Below are 24,417 nucleotides of genomic sequence, written 5' to 3'. Positions count from 1 at the left end.
CAGGTTCACAACTGTCTGGGTGGAGACATCTTTCGTCATCTCAGACCTAAATGGCCTACCCCTATCCTTAAACTGTGACCCCTCGTTCTGGACTCTCCCAACATTGGAACATTTTTCCTGCAACTAGCCTGTCGAATCCTCTAAAATTTTTATGTTTCTATAAGATATCCTCTCATCCTTCTAAATTCCAGTGGATACAAGCCCAGTTGACCCATTCTTTCATCATATGTCAGTCCCGCCATCCCAGGAATTAACCTGGTTAGCCTACTCTCCTTCAATAACAATAGTGTCCTTCCTCAAATTAGGAGACCAAAATTGCACACAATACTCCAGGTGTGGTCTCACCAGGGCCCTGTACAACTGCAGTAGGACCTCCTTGCTCCTAAACTTAAATCCTCTCGCAATGGTCAGCATGCCTATATCTTTCTTCACTGCCTGCTGTACCTGCATGCTTACTTTCAGTGACTGATGTAAAAGCACACCCAGGTCTCGTTGCCCCTCCCCTTTTCCTAATCTGACTCCATTCAGATAATAATCTGCCTTCTTGTTCTTGCCACCAAAGTCCGGTTCTTAATGCTTTTAACGTCATCCAAACATTTTGCCTTGGGGAACCTCACATATATACTGTATATTTAGAGAAACCTGAAACCTTGTACACGACCCCCACTGATTTTCCGGCATCCTCGGTTCCAGAGCCTTGCCATATTATCCCTTTTGCCGGACAAACAAAGGTACGGCCTGGAGGGGAGTGGGGGGGGGGGGGGGGGGGGGGGGGGGGGGGGGTCGAGGTAAAGGCTCGCAAAGTTGGCCGCGGACGGGCCGGCGTTCCACAGCCCTGGCCGCAGGAGGCAAGTTCGACCCGCCCATCGGCCGTGAAAGTCCTGGTGAGGTTGACAACAGCCGCCTCATCCGACCTGGGTGCCACATTTTCCAGGGGGGGGGGGGGGGAGGGGTGAGGGTCATTGCGTGAGGGTCATTGCATACTGATTGAAAGATACAGCATGGAATCAGCCCACACAGTCCATCGATCACCAATCCGCACTAGCTCTGTGTTATCCCACTTTCTCATCCACTCCCTACACACTAGGGGCAATTTACAGAGGGCCAATTAACCTACACACCCACACGTCTTTGGGGTGTGGGAGGAAACCGGAGCACCCTGAGGAAACCCACGCAGTCACAGGACAGACAGACAGACAGACAGACAGACAGACAGACAGACAGACAGACAGACAGACAGACAGACAGACACACACACACACACACACACACTCACACACTCACACACTCACACACTCACACACACACAAAAACAAACACATCAAATTGCTGGAGGAACTCGGCGGGTCAGGCAGCATCTGCGGAGGGAATGGACAGACATCTTTTCCATTTGTGACCCTTCAGAAAAGTCCCGCTCTGGAATAATGTCCGTCCATTTCGCTCCGCAGACAGACTGCTCCACGTTCTATGTTAATGGCGTTTCCAGATTATTCCCAAGCCCCAGTGTAGGAACTACTATCAATATCAGCAGCAGATTATTTTGTGTGTTGTCTGATGCCAAGTTAAACCAATCTCATCCGCCTGTACGTGATCCATATCTGTCTATACCTTACACAGCCATATATACCTGTCTGAAAGCCTCAAACACCACGATTGTATCTGCCTCCGCCACTACCCCTGGCCGCACCTTCCAAGCCCCCACCACTGGTTAAAGAACTTGCCCCAAACATAGCAGCGCAGCGGTAGAGTTTACAGCGCCAGAGACCCGGATTTGATCCTGGCCAAGTGTGCTGCTTGTACGGAGTTTGTACGTTCTCCCTGTGACCTGCGTGAGTTTTCTCTGGGATCTCCGGTTTCCTCCCACTCCAAAGACGTGCAGGTTTATAGGCTAATTGGCTTTGGTAAAATTGTAAATTGTTCCTAGTGTGTGATGGATAGTGTTAAGGTTCGGGGATCGCTGTTCAGCACGGGCTCGGTGGGCCGAAGGGCCTGTTCCCGTGCTGTATCACTAAAGTAAACGAAACTAATCTGAATGGCAGTGTTGTACGGCATGAAAGCACCCATACAGGGTGCCAGGGGTTGTGGGGCGGAGGCAGGAGAATGGGGTTGAGAGGGAAAGATAGATCCACAATGATCAAATGGCAGAGTAGACTTGATGGGCCGAATAGCCTAATTCTGCTCCTTCCGCTTAGGAACATGAAACCAGGCCCTTCAGCCCAACGTGACCATGCCAACCAAGATGCCCCATCTACGCCAGTACAATTTGCCCACGTTTGGCCCATATCCCTCTAAACCATCTGTATCCTTGAGTCCATGTGCCTGTGGTGCTGCTGCAAGCATGATTTTCATTGTGTCTGTACGTCACTGAACATGCACATAAAACAATATACCCAACTTGGACTTTTAAATAAGGAAGCAAGGAAGGAACAAGGAGCCCGTGTACAATCCGCCGTTAACTAAGTAAACAAGGAGTGGACGTGGGAGTCTGTTTGGGCAAGGCCTGTTACTACGACAGGAAACAAAGAAAATCCAGGCAATAGGACATAAATAAAACACAAACAATATCAAGCCAAGTTAGACCAGTGCCAGAGGCCACAGGGAAAAACTGGCAATGAAGCCAAACACTATCTAGCTGCAAGGCATGCCCTCCAGCGAACTGGCAATGTTATCAATCAGTCCCCGTTGCAATCTGTTCCTGCTTTCCTCATTAAGGCAGCTAATCACTTAATGTGGACACAAGAACTGCAGATGAATGTCTATCAAAGAAAGGCCCAAAGTGCTGGAGTAACTAAACGGGTCAGACAGCATCTATGGAGAACGGTGATGTTTCCGGGTCGGGACTCTTCTTCAGACTGATTGCAGGCTGGGGGTGGGGGGGAAGAAAGCTGGAAGCGGGAAGGTGGCTGGTGACTACACGTTATACCTTTTATCCCCTATCTGTACACTTTGGATGGTTTGATTGTAATCATGCATAGTCTTTTTGCTGACTGGATAGTACAAACAAAAAGCTTTTCACTGTACTTCAGTACACATGACTATAATAAACCAAACAAACTTAAACTCACGATCTGCTTCAGAGTAATGATGGCCAATTCTGAACATGATACTGACTTGATCATCGGTAAACTCCAACTCGATGTAGTCCAAGTGTAGTTAGTGGGAATCCACTTTGAAAAAGCTTTTCACTGCACATCACTACATGCAACAATACTAAACTAAACTAAACTTTATTACAATCAGACTGAAGAAGGGTCCTGACCCAAACTGTCATCTGCCCATTTCCTCCACAGATGCTGCCTGACCCGCTGAGTTGCTCCAGTACTTTGTGTTTTTCAGCCTATGGAGTAGAGAGGGAAGAGCCCCCATCTCACTCTTACAGCGGTCTCCCCCTTCCTGCTCCATCAGTCTGAAGAGGAGTCCCAACCCGAAACGGTGACTGTCCATTTACATAGAAACATAGAAAATAGGTGCAGGAGGCGGCCATTTGGTCCTTTGAGCCAGCACCGCCATTGGTTCTTGGTTTCTTGGTCCTCCAAAATATTCCAAATGGAATTTAAACTGGAGGTGGTGGTTAATCGTGATCATGGCTGATTGTCCCCAATCAATAACCCGTGCTTGCCTTCTCCCCATATCCCTTGATTCCACCAACCCCTAGAGCTCTATCTAACTCTTTCTTAAATCCATCCAGTGATTTGGACTCCACTGCCCTCTGTGGCAGGGAATTCCACAAATTCACAGCTCTCTGGGTGAAAATGTTTTTTCTCACCTCAGTCCTAAATGGCCTCCCCTTTATTCTAAGACTGTGGCCCCTGGTTCTGGACTCGCCCAACATTGGGAAACATTTTTCCTGCATCTAGCCTGCCCAGTCCTTTTATAATTTTATATGTTTCTATAAGATCTCCCCTCATCCTTCCAAACTCCAGTGAATACAAGCCTAGTCTTTTCAATCTTTCCTCATATGACAGTCCCGCCATCCCAGGGATCAATCTCACACTCCAAAGATAAATTTCTTCCACAGGTGCTGTCTGACCCACTGAGTTCCTCCGGCACCTTTAATTTTTTATGTTTGGCTCCTTCCAATGCGCAGCGGTAGAGTTGCTGCCTTACAGCGCCAGAGACCCAGGTTCAATCCTAACTGCGGGTGTTGTCTGTGCGGAGTTTGTATGTTTTCCCTGTGGCAGGGTGCTCCGGTTTCTTCCCACACTCCAAAGATCTACAGGTCTGTAGGATAATCGGAGATAGACACAAAACGCTGGAGTAACTCAACGGGTCAGACAGCATCTCTGGAGATAAGGAATAGGTGACGTTTCGGGTTGAGACCCTTCTTCAGACCTTGGATAATTGGCTTTGGTAAAATTGTAAATTGTGTGTTGGATAGTGGCAGTGGTGGTCAGAAGGGACTGTTTCCACGCTGTATCTCTAAAGTCTTAAGAGATGTTGCCACTGCTGTTGGTTTTATTTTTGCCGTGGACAGTACCTTTTTTCGATGATGCTGGGATTTGCAGTCACCAGGTGCGTTCGGTAGCCGGTGTCACTGGTGTATTCGCTGGTGAGAGGAGGGAGGTTGCAGCTGCAAAGAGAAATGAGGTGAGCTTGTCAGTGTACAACCTGCAGCGGCTCAGCCCTTATTCACCAACTCCCGCGGCTGGGCTGGAAGCAATCACGCAATGCGCCGTTTTTATACCATGCAATCCATGTTCAATCTTTCTCTATGCTCCTTGTGTTAACAGGACATAGAACAGTACAGCACAGTTTAGCTTTTACCAGGTTAGAGAAACAGAGTGGAAACAAGCCTTCGACCCACCCAGTCCGCGCCGACCGGCGATACCCACACATTAACAGTACCCGACACATACTAGGGACAATTTTACATTTACCCATTTTTATACCAGGCCAATTAATCTACCAACCTGTACCTCTTTGGACTGTGGGAGGAAACTGAAGATCTTGGAGAAAACCCACGCAGGTCACGGGGGGAACGTACAAACTCCGTACAGACAAGCACCCAGAGTCAGGATCGAACCCGGGTCTCTGGCACTGTAAGGCAGTAGCTCTACCGCTGCACCGAATGGTGGCTGCACAGTGATGGGCCCTTTGGCCCACAATGTCTGTGCCAACCATGATGCCAAGGTTATCACCTATCCAACTGCTCATAAACACATCCCTCCATTCCCTGCGTATCCAAATGTCTTTTTAACGCCACTAAAGTATTTTTGTATTTTTTGTAAACCAGCCACTGCAGTTCCTTCCATCTACAGAGTGAATAACCTGCTATCAGTTTTTAATGATATTAGTAGGTCACATATTGGCAGGGCTGCCAACTCTCACGCCAAATTCTCACGCTCTCACGCTGATCACAAATTTCTCACGCTCTGTCGTGAGAAATTCTGTTATCAACGAAATTTTTCAAAACTCATTTCAACTGCATGGGCCACGGGTGATGGAGAGCCGGGGCTGAGGGAGGGATGGAAGCAGAAGCAGCAGCGGGGACAGATGCGGACGGGGAGACTGGGAGCCGGGGCTGGCGAGTGTTTGCCGGGCTGGCAAGTCGCTCACTGCAAGTCCGGCCATGGAGCAGCATCAGTGCAAGTGTCACGGGCCGTCGGAGGCGTCGAAGCGTTGCGCCGCTGCCGTGAGAGTCTATGTGCCGAATTGGCCCTGGTGGCCGGCATGGATCAGGCTGCGGCTCAGTGCATCCTGGAGGACAACCAGTGGCTGTTGGAAGTAAGTACCAAGCACTGGGTAGAAACGGTGGAAGATAGTGGCCTTCAAATGGGGGTGGTTGGAGAAAGCATCCTGCTTGCCTGCTAGATTTTCACTTACTGTAACTGCAAGAAAAATGTTCCCGAACTTGGGGTGTTCAGAACCATTGGTCACAGTTTAAGAATAAAGGGTTGGCCAGTTAGGGCTGAGATGAGGCCAAACTTTCTTCATGGAGAGAGTTGTGAATCTGTGGAATTCTCTACCACAGAAGGCAATGGAGGCCAATTCACTGGATGTTTTCAAGAGAGAGTTACATTTAGCTCTTGGGGCTAGCGAAATCAAGGGATATGGGGGAAAAACAGGAAAGAGGCACTGATTTTAGATGAACAGCCATGATCATATTGAATGGCAGTGCTAGCTCAAAGGGCTGAATGGCCTATTCTTGCACCTATTTTCTATTTTACTATCCTTGAGTATATGGCAATAAAACTCGACCACTTGATTTTGAAGCATTCATGCATGGTGGAGGTATAATGTAGTCATAGAGTGATACAGTGTGAAAACAGGCCCTTTGGCGCAACTTGCCCACACCTGCCAACATGTCCCAGCCACACTACCTGCTTTTGGTCCATGTCCCTCCAAACCCGTCCTATCCATGTATTAGTCTAACTGTTTCTTAAATGTGGGATTGTCCCTACCTCAACTACCTCCTCTGGCAGCTTGTTCCATACACCCACCATCCTTTGTGTGGAAAAAGTTACCCCTTAAAAAGTTACCTCTTAATGATATTTCAAATAAAAAACATTGAAATCATACTTCACAATGCACTAAAACATGATTTTAATACATCAAATTTCAAGAAGTCCCTACCGTAGGAGGGGGGAAATCCCCCCTCCCACACCTCCCCCCCGACTCAGTTGCTCCACTCCTTCACCGGGTACCCCCAAGGCCAGTGATCAGTGATCGCTTAGCATCCCCACTTTCAAAATCGCTCCGGGTCCCCTGGTTCAGACGGAGAGCACTGACAGATGTGAGCAGGGAACTGAGGCCAGTTGTCCGTGAAGTCTGGATTCCAATGCTCAGCGCTTCGTGTTTCGGAGTTGGCTAATGTTATTGATTTGTAATTAGCCTGATTTGTAATTAGTTGACAAAACCTTAATCCAGGGGGATGGGATAAGTGTAATATTAAAATGACATGCAAGGTGTCAGGCTGTCTGTCACAACATACAGCCCCGATAAACCATTATTTCCTTCAGTTAAATATTGGGAAGGTAGCACTATTGTCATTTGCCACTCAACTATTATGTTTGTTTACCTCACTGACTATTTCTAACCACCCCCCCCCCCCACCAAATTCCTTTGACAGGTTGAATTGAATCTCGCTGTTTTATTAATTGAACATGTAGATTAACATCCGCAAGGAGTGTAATCAGATGGAAACTGATTCAGATGCGATGTTTAAGAGTTTTTTCAAAGAAGGGGCATATTTTAAAGGAGTGGCAGAGATACTTGCAGGGGAATGTGTGAGGAGGTTATTATTTGTCTTTAGTTTTAGCTTGAACCAGAACATCTGAAGATTCAAAGTTTAATACGGTAATTGTGCTGATACTGACTCCAACCAACCACGTAATAAATATCATCCATTCCGTAGGTTTTGTTTTTCTGATGCCATTTAAACTGCACTTGGATTTCAATCATTTCAATGTAAAAGTAATTGGGAATGGGGAGCATTGGAACAATTTCTCACTCCTAACTCTCACCCAATGTTGGCAGCCCTGATTTTGGTGAGGACACAAAGTGGGACTCTCCGTTGAATGCAAAACAATAAAATGCAGACACTGTGGAAGAGTCCTATAGGAACGTAGACCACAGTACGATACAGCACAGGAAAATGCCCTTCGGCCCACAATGTCAGTGCCGAACATGATGCCAAGTAAAACCGATCTCCTTTGTCTGCACCTGATCCATATCTCTCTACTCTCTGCACTTCAATGTGACTATCTAAACGCCTCTTAAACGCCACTATCATACCTGCCTCCACCACCACCCCTGGCAGTATGGTCCAGGCCTCCTCGCTGTGTAAAAAACTTGCCCCGCACATGTCCATGAAACTTTCCCCCTCTCATCTTATAGCAATAGCCTCTAGTGTTTTTAATTTTCACCACAGGGGAAAATGGTTCTGACTATCCACCCTCTCTGTGCCTCACATAATTTTATATATTCTAGAAAGATTTAATAATACCCTGAGGAGCAACTTATTCACTCAGAAGGTGGTGGGTATCTGGAACTAGCTGCCAGAGGAGGTTGTTGAGATAGGCACTATAATAGCATTTAAAATACATTTGGACCAGGTACATAGATAGGAAATGTTTGAAGGATATGGGCCAAAGCGGGCAGGTGGGAATAGTGCCAATGGGGCAGCTTGGTCGGCATGGGCAAGATGTATGTGTGCATCCATGCTGTATGACTCTATGACTCCAGTATTATCCAATCTGCTTGGATAGCAAGCCTTCCATCCTGGGCATTCTAGTTGCTGAACGAGATAGTGAGGGAACTGGTCAATATGCTCTCTGCCGTACACCTGTAGAAGTTCGAGAGAGTATGGGACGGCATGGTGGCGCAGGAGTGGAGTTGCTGCCTTACAGCGCCGCAGACCCGGGTTCGATCCTGACTGCGGGTGCTGTCTGGACGGAGTTTGTACATTTCCCCCGTGACCTGCGTGGGTTTTAGAAACATACAAACATAGAAAATAGGTGCAGGAGGAGGCCATTCGGCCCTTTGAGCCAGCACCGCCATTCATTGTGATCATGGCGGATTGTCCCCTATCAATAACCCGTGCCTGCCTTCTCCCCATATCCCTTGACTTCACTAGCCCCTAGAGCTCTATCTAACTCTCTCTTAAATCCATCCAGTGATTTGGCCTCCACTGCCCTCTGTGGCAGGGAATTCCATAAGTTCACAACTCTCTGGGTGAAAAAGTTTTTTCTCACCTCAGTCTTAAATGACCTCCCCTTTATTCTAAGACTGTGGCCCCTGGTTCTGGACTCGCCCAACAATGGGAACATTTTTTCCTGCATCTAGCTTGTCCAGTCCTTTTATAATTTTATATGTTTCTATAAGATACCCCCTCATCCTTCTAAACTCAAGTGAATACAAGCCAAGTCTTTTCAATCTTTCCTCATATGAAAGTCCCGCCAACCCAGGGATCTCCAAGATCTTCGGTTTCCTTCCACACTCCAAAGACGTACCGGTTTGTAGGTTAACTGGCTTTGGTAAAGATTGTAAATTGTCCCTTAGTGTGTAGGATAGTGCTAGTGTGCGGGGATCGCTGGCCGGTGCGGACACGGTGGGGGGGAAAGGGCCGGTTTCCGCACTGCATCTCTAAACTAAGTATGCGTCGGCAGAATGGGCTGAAAGATGGCAGATGGAGTTTAATGCTGATAAATGTGAGGTGCTACACCTTGGCAGGACAAATCAAAATAGGACGTACATGGTAAATGGTAGGGAATTGAAGAATACAGTTGAACAGAGGGATCTGGGAATAACCGTGCATAGTTCCTTTAAGGTGGAATCTCATATAGATAGGGTGGTAAAGAAAGCTTTTGGTATGCTAGCCTTTATAAATCAGAGCATTGAATATAGAAGCTGGGATGTAATGTTAAAATTGTACAAGGCATTGGTGAGACCAAATCTGGAGTATGGTGTACAATTTTGGTCGCCCAATTATAGGAAGGATGTCAACAAAATAGAGAGTACAGAGGAGATTTACTAGAATGTTGCCTGGGTTTCAACAACTAAGTTACAGAGAAAGGTTGAATAAGTTAGGTCTTTATTCTCTGGAGCGCAGAAGGTTAAGGGGGGACTTGATAGAGGTCTTTAAAATGATGAGAGGGATAGACAGAGTTGATGTGGACCAGCTTTTCCCTTTGAGAATAGGCAAGATTCAAACAAGAGGACATGACTTCAGAATTAAGGGACAGAAGTTTAGGGGTAACATGAGGAGGAACTTCTTTACTCAGAGAGTGGTAGCGGTGTGGAATGAGCTTCCAGTGGAAGTGGTGGAGGCAGGTTTGTTGGTATCATTTAAAAATAAATTGGATAGGCATATGGATGAGAAGGGAATGGAGGGTTATGGTATGAGTGCAGGCAGGTGGGACTAAGGGAAAAAAGTTTTTCGGCACGGACTTGTAGGGCCGAGATGGCCTGTTTCCGTGCTGTAATTGTTATATGGTTATATGGTTATAACAAATCTCGTCACTCTTCAGAGGAAGTAGAGGCATTGATGAACATAGCAGTTGAGCATTTCTGGCTGCATAACTAAGGGGAAGCTGCTGAAACAGCTGTGGGCACCTCAGCCCTGTGCGGATCAGTTCTGCTTGAGGTTAGATTGGCAAAGAGTTGTCTGGCACCCTTCCGATGACCGCAGCACAGATGTGCCCGACCTGCACATCTGAGACAGCACTGGGCTCTACTTGTTAGCATTGGTGATGGCTGGTTACCCTGTGACCTGGCTCCTCCAACCCTGATACCCACCAGAGTGGTTCTGCATCTCACTGGGTACAGTGTTTACATATTGCACCACCGTCTTGATGTCTTCTGAACCTTGCTAGAGTGTGCTTTAGTTTAATTTTTTGTTTAGATTAGAGATACAACGCGGAAACAGGCCCCTCGGCCCAATGAGTCCGCGCCGACCAGCGATCCCCGCACACTTACACTATCCTACACACACATGTGCAGTAGGGACAATGTACATTTATACCAAGCCAATTAACCTACAAGCCTATGCGTCTTTGGCTGTGGGAGGAGACCAAAGACAGCCCTAGTCAGGATCGAACCTGGGTCTCCAGAGCTGAAAGGCATTAGCTCTACCGATGCGCCACTTAATCTCACACTAAAATAAAACTATACAGCGTTAACAAATGACATTGACTCTCCCAGAAACATGAGCAGGATCAATAATTAGACTTGGCACTGTGTGCAGTCAGCTTTCTGAGGAGATGTTGTATGTCGATGAACACTCTCTTGCCCTTCTACAGGTTTACAGTGGTGAGCATATTGACTGGTTACATCACAGCCTGGTTCTGCAACTCAAACGTCCAGGAAGGAAGGAGATTACAAATAGCGGTGGACACTGCCCGGCCCTGATCTCCCCACCATCGAAGGGATCTATAGAAGATGCTGCCTCAAATAAGGCAGCCAACATCATCAGAGACCCACACCACCCTGGCCATGCTCTCAAGTTCACTCCTGCTAACAGGAAAAAAGTACAGAAAACCAACAGGTTCAAAACCAGCTTCTTCCCAACAACCATCAGGTTCTTAAACACCACACAGCACTAACCTCAACTATGAATTATAGATTGTTTGGTTGCACTATAGACTTGAGGCTTCTTTACAGTAATCCTGTGGTTATTAATTTACTGATTGTTTGTTTGGTGTATATTTTCTGTGTGCATTGTGTTTACAGGTCTGTTGGGTTACAGTAAGAAATAATTCCATTGTTCAATTTGTCGATACATATGACAATTAAACATTGTCGACTCTCTTTGAACTTGGGTGGAACTTGCGGCATTGCGGCGCAGCTGGTAGTGCGGCTGTCTCACAGCACCAGAGACCCGAGCTCAATCCTGACCTCGCTTGCTGTCTGTGCAGAGTTTGCACGTTCTTCCTGTGTCCACTGGGTGCTCCGGTTTCCTCCCACGTCCCAAAGACATGCAGGTTAATTGTTAAATGGCTTCTGTAAAATGCTCCTAGTGTGTGGAGAGTGGATGCAAAAGTGGGATAGCATCGAACTAGTGTGAATGGGTGATCGATGGTCAGCGTGGGCTCGATGAGCATAGGGCCTGTTTCCATGCTGTATCTTTAAACTAGTTCATAAGTCACAGGAGCAGAATTAAGCCAATCGGCCCATCGAGTCTACTCTGCCATTCAATGGTAGACAAAAGTGCTGGAGAAACTCAGCAGGTGCAGCAACATCTATGGAGCAAAGGAAATAGGCAACGTTTCGGGCCGAAACCCTTCTTCAATCATGACTGATCTATCTTTCCCTCTCAACCCCATTCTCCTGCCTTCTCCCCATAACCCTTGACACCCTATCTAATGAAAAATCTGTCAATTTCTGCCATAAATACCCAATGACATAGCCTCCACCACCATCTATAGCAATGAATTCCACAGACTCACCACCATCTGCCTACAGGGATGAAGTCCAAAAACTGACCGTCTGGTGTACCAAAAACAACCTGGTACTAAACCCATCAAAGACAAAAGAACTTGTCGTTGACTTCAGGAGGAAGAGGAGAGAGGAACCTGCTCCCTTATGCATCAAAGGAGACATGGTGGAGAGAGTCAACGACTTTAGGTTCCTGGGAATAAACATCTCTCAGGACCTCAAATGGCAAATGAACACCGTCACTCTCTTGAAGAAGTCTCATCAGCGGCTGTATTTCCTGAGGTCTCTACGGAGAGCTAACGTCTCACAGCTGCTGCTGCTGCTGTCCTTCTACCGATGTGCCGTGGAAAGTATCCTCACCTACGGAATCCTGGTGTGGTTTGCCAGCTGTACTGTGGCTGAGAGGAGGGCGCTGCAGGGAATTATAAAAACTGCGCAGCGCATTACAAACGCTAACCTGCCCTCCTTGGATGACATATACAAGGCCCGATGCTTGCGCAGGGCCATAAATATCAAGAAGGACACATCCCACCCTGCCAACCACCTTTTTACTCTGCTACCCTCGGGGAGGCGACTCAGGTCTCTGCAGGCTCGCACCGGTAGACTAAAAAATAGTTTCTACCCATGTGCGGTAAAAGAGCTTAACTCCAATAGTGAACACTGGGAAGCAAGAAGTAACTTCGAGGAATACCGCTAAATTCTTTTAAACTTTTTTTAAAATGTATCTATTATTTTACTATTAACTGTACATATGTGTATTGGTTGTTGTGTTGTGTTTCTTTTAACGGAGGAGAAGCAAATGGAATTTCGTTGCTCAGTTTTGTGCAATGACAATAAACATATTCTATTCTATCTGACTAAATAAATTCCTCCTCATCTCCGTTCATCCCTTTTTATTCTGAGGCTGTGGCCTCTGGCCCTGGACTCTCCCACTAGTGGAAACATCCTCTCCACATCCACTCTATCCAGGCATTTCAATATTCGGTAACTTTCAATGAAGTCCCCCCACACCCTTCTAAACACCAGCGGGAACAGGCCCAGTCCCGTCTAACGCTCATCGTAAGTTAACCCACTCATCCCCTGACTAAACTAAAGTTTGGAAGCAGCACATTTTCACAGTTGGAGAGAGCTGTGGTAAGTGAGTGCATTGGCAAGCGGGAATTTACATGAGAGAAATCATCTCAAACAAAATGAGATTAAGCATAGAGTAGGGAACGATATCCAGAGTCCAGACTAGGGACATCAAAAAAATGTCCTTACCGCATGATGAAATCCACCTTGTCGATGAAGCTGCCACAGTTACTCTTCTTCAAGATTCCGCCATTTCCCACCACCGAGCACTTTTTCAGTGGCAGCTGGATCGGTGTATCCTAGCAACAGAGAAGAGGCCTACCTTCAGTGACTCTGCTAAGCCTGAAATCATTCACTACCGTTAGACTTTAAAACCCTTGCGATTTCCTTGCTGTTATTTCATCCTAATATTATTTCTTCTTTAAGATTCATCCATCGTTCTACACGGGACAACATAATATTTAAAACTTCATGTGTTCATGTCATAGAAGCAGAATTAGGTCATTCAGCCCATCGAGTCTACTCCACCATTCAATCATGGCTGATCTATCTTTCCCTCTCAACCTCATTCTCCTGCCTTCTCCCCGTAACATATAACACCCTTATTAATCAAGACATTTTCAATGTCCAGTTTAAAAATACCCAATGATGGCCTCCATCGCCATCTGTGGCAATGAATTCCACAGATTCTCCACCCTCTGGTTAAAGAAGTTCTTCCTCATCTCCTTTCTAAAGGTACATCCTTGTATTATGAGGTTGTGCCCTCTGGTCCTAGACTCTCCCACTAGTGAATACATCCTGTCCACATTCACTCTATCCAGGCCTTTCACTATTTGGTAAGTTTCAATGAGATACCCCCCTCATCCTTCTTAACTCCAACGAGTACAGGCCCAGTGCCGTCAAACAGCGCCACGGACAAAATACATTTGGACATGTACATGGATAGGAAAGGTTTAGAAGGATATGGGCCAAATGCAGGCAGATCGGACTAACTTCAATGGGGCATCTTGGTCAGCATAGGCAAGTTGGGCATAAGGGCCTGTTTCCGTGCAGTATTGACTCTATGACTCAAGAGTTGATCTGCACTATTCCAGATATTAGATCCTTCAAACTTAAAGGAATTCAGCCCCCGACTTGTTGTACTGTATGAGCCTTACTTACATCATTACAGATTAAAGATTCCTGGAATAGTGTGCTTGTTTTAACATTCCCCAAGCAGTATTCTGCATTCCTCAACTATGTCTAATGTTATTCCAAGATTGTGAACTGTGATGGACTGCACTTGAATTATGATTCATTTGCATTGTTTCAGGTTTCTAGATCTTGTATCCAAGTCCTTCCAGGTTTATGTCTCACTTCTACGCGACACCAGATTTATGCTCCTTCATGCAACATTTAAGGTCCATTATACATGATACCATATTCAAGATTCTTTCATTCAGCAAAGAGACTCTAAAAATCTCTCATGTATTATATATAGTTTAACATTATCCAGGATTAAGAACCTTCCTGATCCATGCAAGGTTTGAGATCCCTCATGCACAACAGCATGAAGAACATGACCATACCTTCAGAAGTAAAACTAGGATTATGATCTCCTCATGGTCGACCCAAAGATTCAGATTCTTATGCTTTTAGTTTAGAGATACGGCGCAAAAACAGGCCCTTCGGCCCACCGAGTCCACGCCGACCAGAGATCACCACACACTAATACTATCCTACACACACTAGGGACAATTTACAATCTTCACCGAAGCCAATTAACCTACAAACTTGCACGTATTTAGAGTGTGGGAGGAAACCGGAGCAATCGGAGAAAACGCACGCAGGTCACGGGGAGAACGTACAACCAGCACCTGCAGTCAGTGTCGAACCCAGGTCTGTTGCTGTAATAGCGCAGAAACAAGCCCTTCGGACCAACTCTTCCATGCTGGCACAGCTCGTATCACTTGCCTGCACCTGGTCCTTATTCCTTGAAATATTTCTTCTCCATGTTACTGTCTGAATGTCTTTTCAGTGCTGTAATTGTACCCACCTCTAGCACCTCATCTGACATCTCATTCCACATACCCATCCTGGCCTCCCTCAAGTCTCTTTAAATCTTTCCCATCTCACATGAAACCCTCGCACTCTAGTTTTAGACACACCCTCAAAGCAACCCACAGGTGACTGTGGACATTCACCCTATCTATGCCTCTCATGATTTTACAAACCTGTGTAAGGTTCTGCTACACTTCGGGAAAAACAGAGTCCAAGCCTATCGAGCTTTTCCTTATAACTCAAACCCACCAGTCCTAGTGGCATCCTCATCAAAAAGAGACACAAAATGCTGAATTAACGCAACGGGTCAGGGGGCATTTCTGGAGAACATGAATCGGTGACGTTCGGCCGGGACCCTTCTTCAGATTGATTTTGGTGCCGAGGAAGTGGAGTGGGGGTGGGGGGGTGTGGGGGGGAGAGGTGGGGTGGGGGGGGGGTGTGGGGGGAGAGGGGGGGTGTGGGGGGGAGAGGGGGGTGGGGGGGGGGGGGGGGAGGCGTAGAGTTGGTAGAGATGAAAAGCAGGACAAAGCCTGGTGAGTAATAGGTGGATAAAGGTGAAGGAGGTTTTTGATAGGCAGAGGGGAGATTTTGATAGGAAACTACCTGCCTATCAAAAAAACCCTCACCTGTATCCACCTATCAGGTAGCTGAGGCAGGTACTATCACAATGCTTTATATGCATTTAGCCAGGTACATAGATAGGACAGGTTTAGAGGGATATGGGCCAAACGCAGGGAGATGGCATGAGTGTAGATTGGACATGTTGGTTGGTGTGGCCAAGTTGGGCTATAGTGTTTGCTTCCACACTGTATGACTCTATCACTTGCCGAGCTTTATCCTGTCCCCACATCCCTTCCTACTTTCTCCTGCCCCCCCTCCACGCCCCACCACAACCACTGAGGAAGGGTCCCGACCCAAAACAGCACATATCTATGTTCTCCAGAGATGCTGAATTACTTCAGCACTTTGTGTCTTTTCTTTGTAAACCAGCATCTGCACTTCCTTGTGCCTGACATCCTGATTAGTCTTTGTGCATAATATCTCACCATGCAAGATTAAAAATTCCACACCTCCAAGGTTGACAATAACCCACGCACCATTTCAGGATTAAGATTCCGTCATATACTCTTCTGGGTTTAAGACTCGCTCCTTCCTACATCAGGTTTGCAATTCTTCATCTATTTTCGCAAGTCTAATATTCCTAACATTAGAATGTTCCATTCCTTGAAACATTACATTGAATCAAGACTTAAGATCCCCAGACCAAATTCAAACTCTCTCACGAACTCCACCAGATTTAAGAATGTTATAAATGGGGGGTGAACCTTTCACACAAACAGTAGCTCGGATCTGGACTGAGCTCCCAGTGGAGGTGGTGGAATCACGAACAGTAGCAACATTTATCTGGAGGGATCTGGACAGGTACTTGTGTGGAGGGATATCAAACTAATGCAGGCAAGTGGCAGCGGTGTAGCTGGACATGATGGTTGGCATAACCATGATGGGCTGAAGGGCCTATTCCAGTGAGGTACAACTCCTTGACTCTTTCAGACCCATTTTATATATTGGGGAAGACCGTATGCTATAGAATTTAGGTTTACAGGGATATGGGCCAAACACAGCCTGGTGGGACTAATGTAGATGGGACATGTTGGTCGGTGTGGGCAAATTGGGCCGAAGGGCCTGTTTCCACATTGTCTGACTATGACTATATACAGCGTGGAAACAGGCCCATCGGCCCAACTTGCCCGCACCAACCAACATGTCCCATCTACATTAGTCCCCCCAGCCTGCGTCTGGCCCATACCCCTCTAAACCTGTTCTATCCATGTACCTGTCCAAATGTTTCTTAAACATTACAATGGTATCTGTCTCAACTACCTCCTCTGGTAGCTCATTCCATACACCCACCACCCTTTGTGTGGAAATGTTACCCATTGACCATGTTAACAACATTTTACTTTACCAACACAATCACGACTGTGTTTATATATTAAATGTATGTTGCTGATTTCTATTCTTTTGCACATGAGGTCAAGTGTAAGCAGAGAGTGGGCGTGAGAACCTTCGTAGACTACACCGTGGCTTCTGATGCGACACACATGAAAGCAGCAACATTTACGACGGGCTAACCTGGGGAAACATGGAGAAGATCTCCTTGTTGATGGCCAGTGAGTAGAGCCACTCTCCGTCAAACCAGAGGCTCTTTCCCATGGGCGAGTTCAGCTTTGTCACGGCGAACAACCTCTGCGTGTCACAGCATTGCTGAAGGAGTCGCCTGGGGAAAAGGAACAGGAAGCAGAGTGAATGACCAACCTCCCACTGGCCAGGGAAACTGCTTGTCAGAGCAACAAAACATGTAAACATTAGTCAATGGATGGAACATTGAACAAAGAACAATATGGAGGCAGTAGGCGGAGTAGACTTGATGGGCCGAATGGCCTAATTCTGCTCCCAGAACTGACTAATACAGTGTAGGAAGGAACTGCAGATGCCGGTTTAAACCAAAGTTGACACAACAAGCTGGAGTAACTCATCGGGCCCGGCAGCATCTCTGGAGAAAAGGAATAGGTGATGTCTCGGGTCGAGACCATTCTTCAGACCGAGAGTCAGGGGAAAGGTAGTAGCGAGTCTGAGTTAAAACATGGTGGTAGAGGTTGAGAGCAGGAGGAACCACAGAGGGGGAGCAGCGAGAAGGTGTTGCGGAACTCTCGTCGGGGAGAGGAGGAGAACCTCTTCAAAGTAGGCACACCTTGAGGAGATTTCACAATGGAGCAGGCAAAATGTGCAGGAAGGAACTGCAGATGCTGGAAAAAAAGTTCAGACTGTCTACGAAAAAGACGAAAAAAGAAACAGACTGTTGGCAGGGCTGCCAATCGTGCGGCGCCCCTATGTAGGTCAATGCAGTTAAGAGTCTTGCCATTGATTGCATACATTCCCCTTACATTTAACCTCCCACTTGCTTGGATTTAACTCCATCTGCCATTTCTCTGCCCATTTCCGTAGTATGGAGCAAAGATGGTTGTTCAAAATTGCAGCAGGATCTTGATCGGTGGGCTGTGGAATAGTTAATGGAGTTTAATACAGAGAAAGACAAGGCGTTGCATTTTGGGAAGTCAAACCAGGACCTACACCGTGTATGGCAGAACTCTGGGGAGTGTTGTAGAGCAGAGGAGTGCGGGTACATAGTTCCTTGAAAGTGGCGTCACAAGTAGATAAGGTGGCCAAGAAGGTTTACTCCACATTGAGCTTCATCAGTCAGAGTATTGAGTATAGAAGTTAGGAGGTCATGTTACAGTTGTACATTTAACCTGGTGAACCTACATTGCACTCCCTCAATAGTAAGAATGTCCTTCCTCAAATTTGGAGACCAACATTTTACACAAAAAAGAAAACAAAAACAGGAAGGCAGATTATTATCTAAATGATGTCGTTGGGAAAAGGAGAAGTACCACAGGATCTGGGGGTCCTTGTTCATCAGTCACTGAATCTAAGTATACAGGTATAGCAGGCAGTGAAGAAAGCGAATGGCATGTTGGCCTTAATAACAAGAGTAGTTGAGTGTAGGAGCAAAGAGGTCCTTCTGCAGTTGTACAGGGCCCTACTGAGACCACACCTGGAGTATTGTGTGCAGTTTTGCTCTCCAAATTTGAGGAAGGACATTCTTGCTATTGAGGGAGTGCAGCGTAGGTTCACCAGGTTAATTCCCGGGATGGCGGGACTGTCATATGTTGATAGAATGGAACGGTTGGGCTTGTACACTCTGGAGTTTAGAAGGATGAGAGATTATTAAAACATTTAAGATTATTAAGGGTTTGGACACACTAGAGGCAGGAAACATGTTCCCGATGTTTGGGGAGTCCAGAACCAGGGACCACAGTTTAAGAATAAGGGGTAAGCCATTTAGAACGGAGATGAGGAAAAACATTTTCACACAGAGAGTTGTGAGTGTGGAATTCTCTGCCTCAGGAGGCGGTGGAGGCCGGTTCCCTTTCAAGAGAGAGTTAGATAGAGCTCTTAAAGATAGCGGAGTCAGGGAATATTAGGAGAAGGCAGGAATGGGGTACTGATTGCGAATGATCAGCCATGATCACATTGAATGGCAGTGCTGGCTCGAAGGGATGAATGACCTACTCCTGCACCTATTGTCTACATTGGTGAGACCACAGTTAGAGTCTTGTGCTCAGTTTTGGTCACCATGTTGTAGGAAAGATGTTAAGCAGAAAAGATTTACGAGGATGTTGTCAGGACTCGAGGGCTTGAGCTATAGAGAGAGGTTGGGCAGACTTCCTTGGACCGCAGGAGGATGAGTGGTGATCTTATCAATGTGTATAAGATTGTGAGATGATTAGATAGGGTAGATACACACAATCTTTTACCTAGAGTAGAGAATTGAGAAACAGAGGGCATGTGTTTAAGGTGAGGGGGGGGGAAGGATTTAATAGGAACCTGAGGGGCACCTTTTTTTACACAAAGTGTGGTAGGTATCTGGAACGAGCTGCCAGAGGCAGTTGTTGAGGCAGGTACTATCACAACGTTTAAGAAGAATTTGGACAGGTACATGGATAGGATAGGTTTATAGGGATGAAGGGCCAAATGCACAGAGATGGGACTAGTGTAGATGGGACATGTTGGTTGATGTGAGCAAGGAGGGCATAGGTTTTAGGTGAAGGGAGAAAGATGTTATAGGAATCTGAGGAGAAACTTTTTCACGCAAAGGGTTGTGGGTGCATGGAATGAGCTGCCGGAGGAATTAGTTGAGGCAGCTACTATTGCAATGTTTAAGAAGCATTTAGATAGGTATATGGCATATGGGCCAAATGTAGGCAGGTGGGACTAGTGTAGATGGAACATGTTGGTCGAGGTGGGCAAGTTGGGCCGAAGGGCCTGTTTCCATGCTGTATGACTCTTACGAGTCATATATATATATTTATAGGCAATGACATATGCTGTATGTACAGGCGAATATTCTCTTGCGTAAGTTTGGTGCATGTGCAGATGTGGCGAAGATGTCGCTGTTTAGGGCATACTGCACACCACTCTATACTGCACACCTGCGGTCGAACTATGGAAAGACAAGTTTGCAGAGACTAAAGGTGTCATATAATGATGCCATGAGAACACTGCTAAGGAAACCTAGATGGTGTAGTGCTAGTAACATGTTTGTGGCTGCCGGAGTCAGTACTTTAGAAGCTATCCTAAGAAATCATATGTATAGATTCATCTGCAGGATAAATGAGTTTAAAAATGTAATTATTGTGGCCTTGTCAAACATAAGGTTTAGCACTACACGCTGCGAATCCCAGTTGTGGAGACACTGGTATCGTTGTCTCGTAGTAGGACATTGATCATTCTTTTCATTCAGGATTTTAATGCATGTATTGTGTTTTTTTAATTTAATATATAATTTATGATGCTTTTGTAAGTGATATACTAATATTTTATATGTGTACTTTATGATGTTTTTACTATGCAATGTATTTTTTATGTAATGTTATCCCCTGTCTGGACCTTGAGTCCGAAATAAAGTTTCTTCTCATTATTATTATTATTATTAATATTATGATTATTACTAAGTGGGATTAATTTGGTTAGACAATTTGCATGGAATGGACAAGTTGGGCCGAAGGGCCTGTTCCCATTGCTGTATAGACCTATGACTCTAAGAATGCCTTAATCTCAAACAAAAATCTGATCATTTTGCTTGAAAAATGAGGAACTCCAGTGACTGGAATCGGGGAAAGGCCTTTGAGGCATCATGCAAGATTTGTCTCTGACCGACAGCACCGTTGGCTTTTATTACTGGAGACCTCTTTACCAGTTCTTCAAAAAATGTTAGACATTTAGACTTTAGAGATACAGCATGGAAACAGGCCCTTCGGCTCGCCGGGTCCACATGAACCAGCGATCACCTCGTATACTAGCGCTATTCTACACACTAGGTCCAATTTCTAATTTTGCCAACGGCAATCATCCTACAAACCTGAACGTCTTTGGAGTGTGGGAGGAAACCTGAGCACCCAGGGAAAACCCACGCTGTTTCAGTGAGAACGTACAAACCCACATAGTCACAGGGAGAAAACACACGCGGTCACGGGGAGAACATACAAACAGACAGCACCCATAGTCAGGATCGAACCTGGGTCTCTGATGTTGTGAGGCAGCAACTCTACCGCTGCACCACCGTGTCGCTCTCAGCCCCACTCAGCGGGTCGGGCAGCATCCCTGGAGAACATGGACGTTTGGGTTGGGACCCTTCTTTAGACTAATTGTAGAGGGGGAGTGAAAGGGAGGTCTCAGTGTGATAATTTGTGGCAAAATGTATCCATCAAATAGCCTTATATGATCCCACGAACATTTATCAATAAAATAGCCACAGACTAGAAATGTCTCCAAGTTCCACAGGAAGTTGGGAACCTCAAAACATTTAATAAAGTGTCCGAGAGCAATCACTAATCACATTTGTGCTTAATAAATATCCTTTAAGTAGTAAAGTCCCCAGGCACTTCATATGAACATCATTTCACAGACTTGGATACTGAAGGGATATTCGGGCAAACTTCCAAAAGCTTGGTCAAAAACAATGACGTGGAATTGCATCTTTAAGAGATGGTTAGAGAGGCAGTGAGATGTAGCTGAGGTTAGTTTATTATTGTCACGTGCAGTGAAAAGGTGCAGTGAAAAGCTTTTAGTTGCACGCATTCCAGTCAGCGAAACACTATACATGATTGCAATTGATCCGTCCACAGTGTACATAGATACAGGATGTAGGGTGGAACGTTTAGTGCAAGATAAAAACCAGTAATGTCCGATTAAAAGATAAGACACAAAATGCTGGAGTAACTCAGCGTGTCAGGCAGCATCTCGGGAGAAGAAAAACAGGTGACGTTTCAGGTCGAGACTGAAGATAGTTCAAAGGTCCCCAATGATGTGGATGGGAGGTCAGGACCGCTCTCTAGTTGGTGGTAGGATGGTTCAGTTGCCTGATAACAGCTGGGAAGAAACTGTCCCTGAATCCGGAGGTGTGCGTGTTCACACTTCTGTACCTCTTGGCTGATGGGAGAGGGGAGGGGAGGGGAGGGAGTGATCGGGATGAGACTCAATGGAAGGGAGGTTGGATTGTGTGATGGTCTGGGCTACCCCCACAACTCTCTGCAATTTCTTGCAATCTTGGATGAAACTGTTCATACACCATGGGGAAATGAAATTTGAGAGATTGGGGCCACAGCAACTGAAAAGGAAAGAAATGGAACACCCAAAGGAAGCCCACGCAGTCACAGGGAGAATATGCAAACTCCACACAAATGGAGATTCTACCATAAAAATTGTAGCCTCACAATGTGCAAGAATTGGCGTGGTTGTTTAACATGGAACAGTGCAGCACATCAACAGGCCCTTCGGCCCATAGTGTCTGTGCTAGCAATGATTGCAACTTTAAATACTCCCACCTGCTTGCCCCTGACCCATATCCCATCATCTCTTGCCTGCTCATGTGCCTATCTAAATGCCTCTTAAATGTTGCTATCATATCTGCTTCCACATATCAGTTCCCTGTACATGGATTTAGATATATCCTACCCTGCAATGCATCTAATATTGGTTGTTCAACACACATCTTATCTTGGCAAACTGATTTCCTGAGATGCATCAGAGCATGCAATGGTATGGTGGCACAGTGGCACAGCTGTAGAGTTGCTGCATTACAATGCTTGCAGCTCTGGAAACCCAGGTTCGATCCTGACCAAGGGTGCTGTCTGTACGGAGTTTGTACATTCTCCCCGTGACCTGTGTAGGTTTTCCCCAGGTGCTCAGGTTTCTTCCCACACTCCAAAGACGTACTTGTTTGTAGGTTAATTGGCTAGGTATAAATGTACTTGTGTAAGTAGAATAGCGTTAATATGCAGGGATCGCTTGTGGGTACGGACCTGGTGGGCCGAAGGGCCTGTTTCCATGCTGTATCTCTAACAAAAGTACCACACAGTAAGTCCTTTCGGCGCACGATTTCTTTGCTGAACATGTTGCCAAGTTAGAAACATAGAAAAATAGGTGCAGGAGTAGGCCATTCGGCCCTTCAAGCCATTCAATATGATCATGGCTGATCATTAAAATCAGTACATTGGTCCTGCTTTCCCCCCATATCCCTTGATTCCTTTAGCCCTAAGAGCTAAATCTAACTATCTCTTGAAAACGACCGGTGAATTGTCCTCCACTGCCTTCTGTGGCAGAGAATTCCACAGATTCATTACTCTCTGGGTGAAAAAGTTTTTCTTCATCTCAGTCCTAAATGGCCGACCCCTCTCATCCGTCTAAATTCCAGTGAATTCAAGCTCAGTCGACCCATTCTTTCGTTAGTTAAACCGACGTTTGCCTGTTCGTGATCCATATGCCTCCATTCCCTGCAGATCCTCATGCCAATAAGCATACAGTATGTCTATGTTCAACGTCGAGTTAAGAGTGTTTTATTGTCATATGTACCAAAATGGGAGAATTAAATTGTTACTTGCACCCGCAAAACAGATATGTGAACATAGTACTCTATAAAAACCATAATCAAGAACGAAAGATTTCAGTGTGTGTGTGTATATATATATAGATATATATATATATATATATATATATATATATATATATATATATATAGATATATACACACACACACACACACATATTATATATACACACATATATATATATATATATATATATATATATATACTAGACCAAGTGTTTCCCCAACGCGTTTGTGGGGGGGTGGGGGGGGCGGGAGGGCTGCGGCATCACACTTTACACTAACCACCCCCAAACACACAGGCGGGGGGAGGGGATAGAGGGAGACGGGGTGGGAGAGGGGAGGGTGAGAAGAGGGGAGGGAGGGGAGATGGGGAGGGGGAAACGGGAGAGATTTGGGAGGGAGAGGAGAGCGGGGAGAGCGGGGAGAGCAGGAAGGGGGGGAGAGGGGTAGGGGGGTGGGAGAGGGGGGAGGGGATGTTAGAGGGGCGGGACAGAGGTGGAGAGAGGGGATGGGGAGAGAGGGGTAGGGGAAGAAGGGGGGAGAGAGAGGGAGGGAGAGAGGTGGGGGAGGGGGAGGGAGAGGGGAAGAGTGGGGAGTGAGGGGGAGAGGGGTAGCGGGGAGTGGTGCAAGAGAGAGGGGAAGGGGATGGGGTGTAGAGGGGTGGGGGAGGGGGGAGGGGGGAGAGAGGAGGTGGGAGGGGAGGAGGGAGAGGGGGGAGGAGAAAGGGAGATGGAGAGGGGGAGAGAGGCGGAGGAGAGGGGGATGGGGGAGGGGGTGAGAGCGGGGTGGGGAGGGGGGAGAGAGGGGTGGAGGAGGGGGAGAGAGGGAGGAGGGGAAGGAGGAGGGAGAGGGGTTAGGGGAAGAGTGTGGAGGGGGAGAGTGGTGCGGGGGAGGGGGAAGAGTGGGGAGGAAGGGGGAGA

At 46.4% G+C, this 24,417-nt stretch overlaps 1 protein-coding gene across 1 annotated transcript in view; it reads right to left on the bottom strand.

The window, feature by feature from the left end:
• st8sia1 (ST8 alpha-N-acetyl-neuraminide alpha-2,8-sialyltransferase 1) overlaps positions 1 to 24,417 on the bottom strand; it is a 53,662-nt gene that overhangs the window by 10,285 nt on the left and 18,960 nt on the right. The window contains exons 2-4 of the mRNA XM_033039471.1: positions 17,119 to 17,263; positions 13,135 to 13,244; positions 4,478 to 4,570 (exon numbers count right to left, since the gene is read on the bottom strand). Of these exons, the coding sequence (XP_032895362.1) occupies positions 4,478 to 4,570; positions 13,135 to 13,244; positions 17,119 to 17,263 (348 nt within the window). The remainder of the gene's footprint in view (positions 1 to 4,477; positions 4,571 to 13,134; positions 13,245 to 17,118; positions 17,264 to 24,417) is intronic.

Source organism: Amblyraja radiata, chromosome 21 (genome assembly GCF_010909765.2).
Source record: "Amblyraja radiata isolate CabotCenter1 chromosome 21, sAmbRad1.1.pri, whole genome shotgun sequence".
Classification (NCBI taxonomy): domain Eukaryota; kingdom Metazoa; phylum Chordata; class Chondrichthyes; order Rajiformes; family Rajidae; genus Amblyraja; species Amblyraja radiata.
Note: the sequence above shows the minus strand (reverse complement) of the source record. Positions and strands in the feature narration are given on the sequence as shown.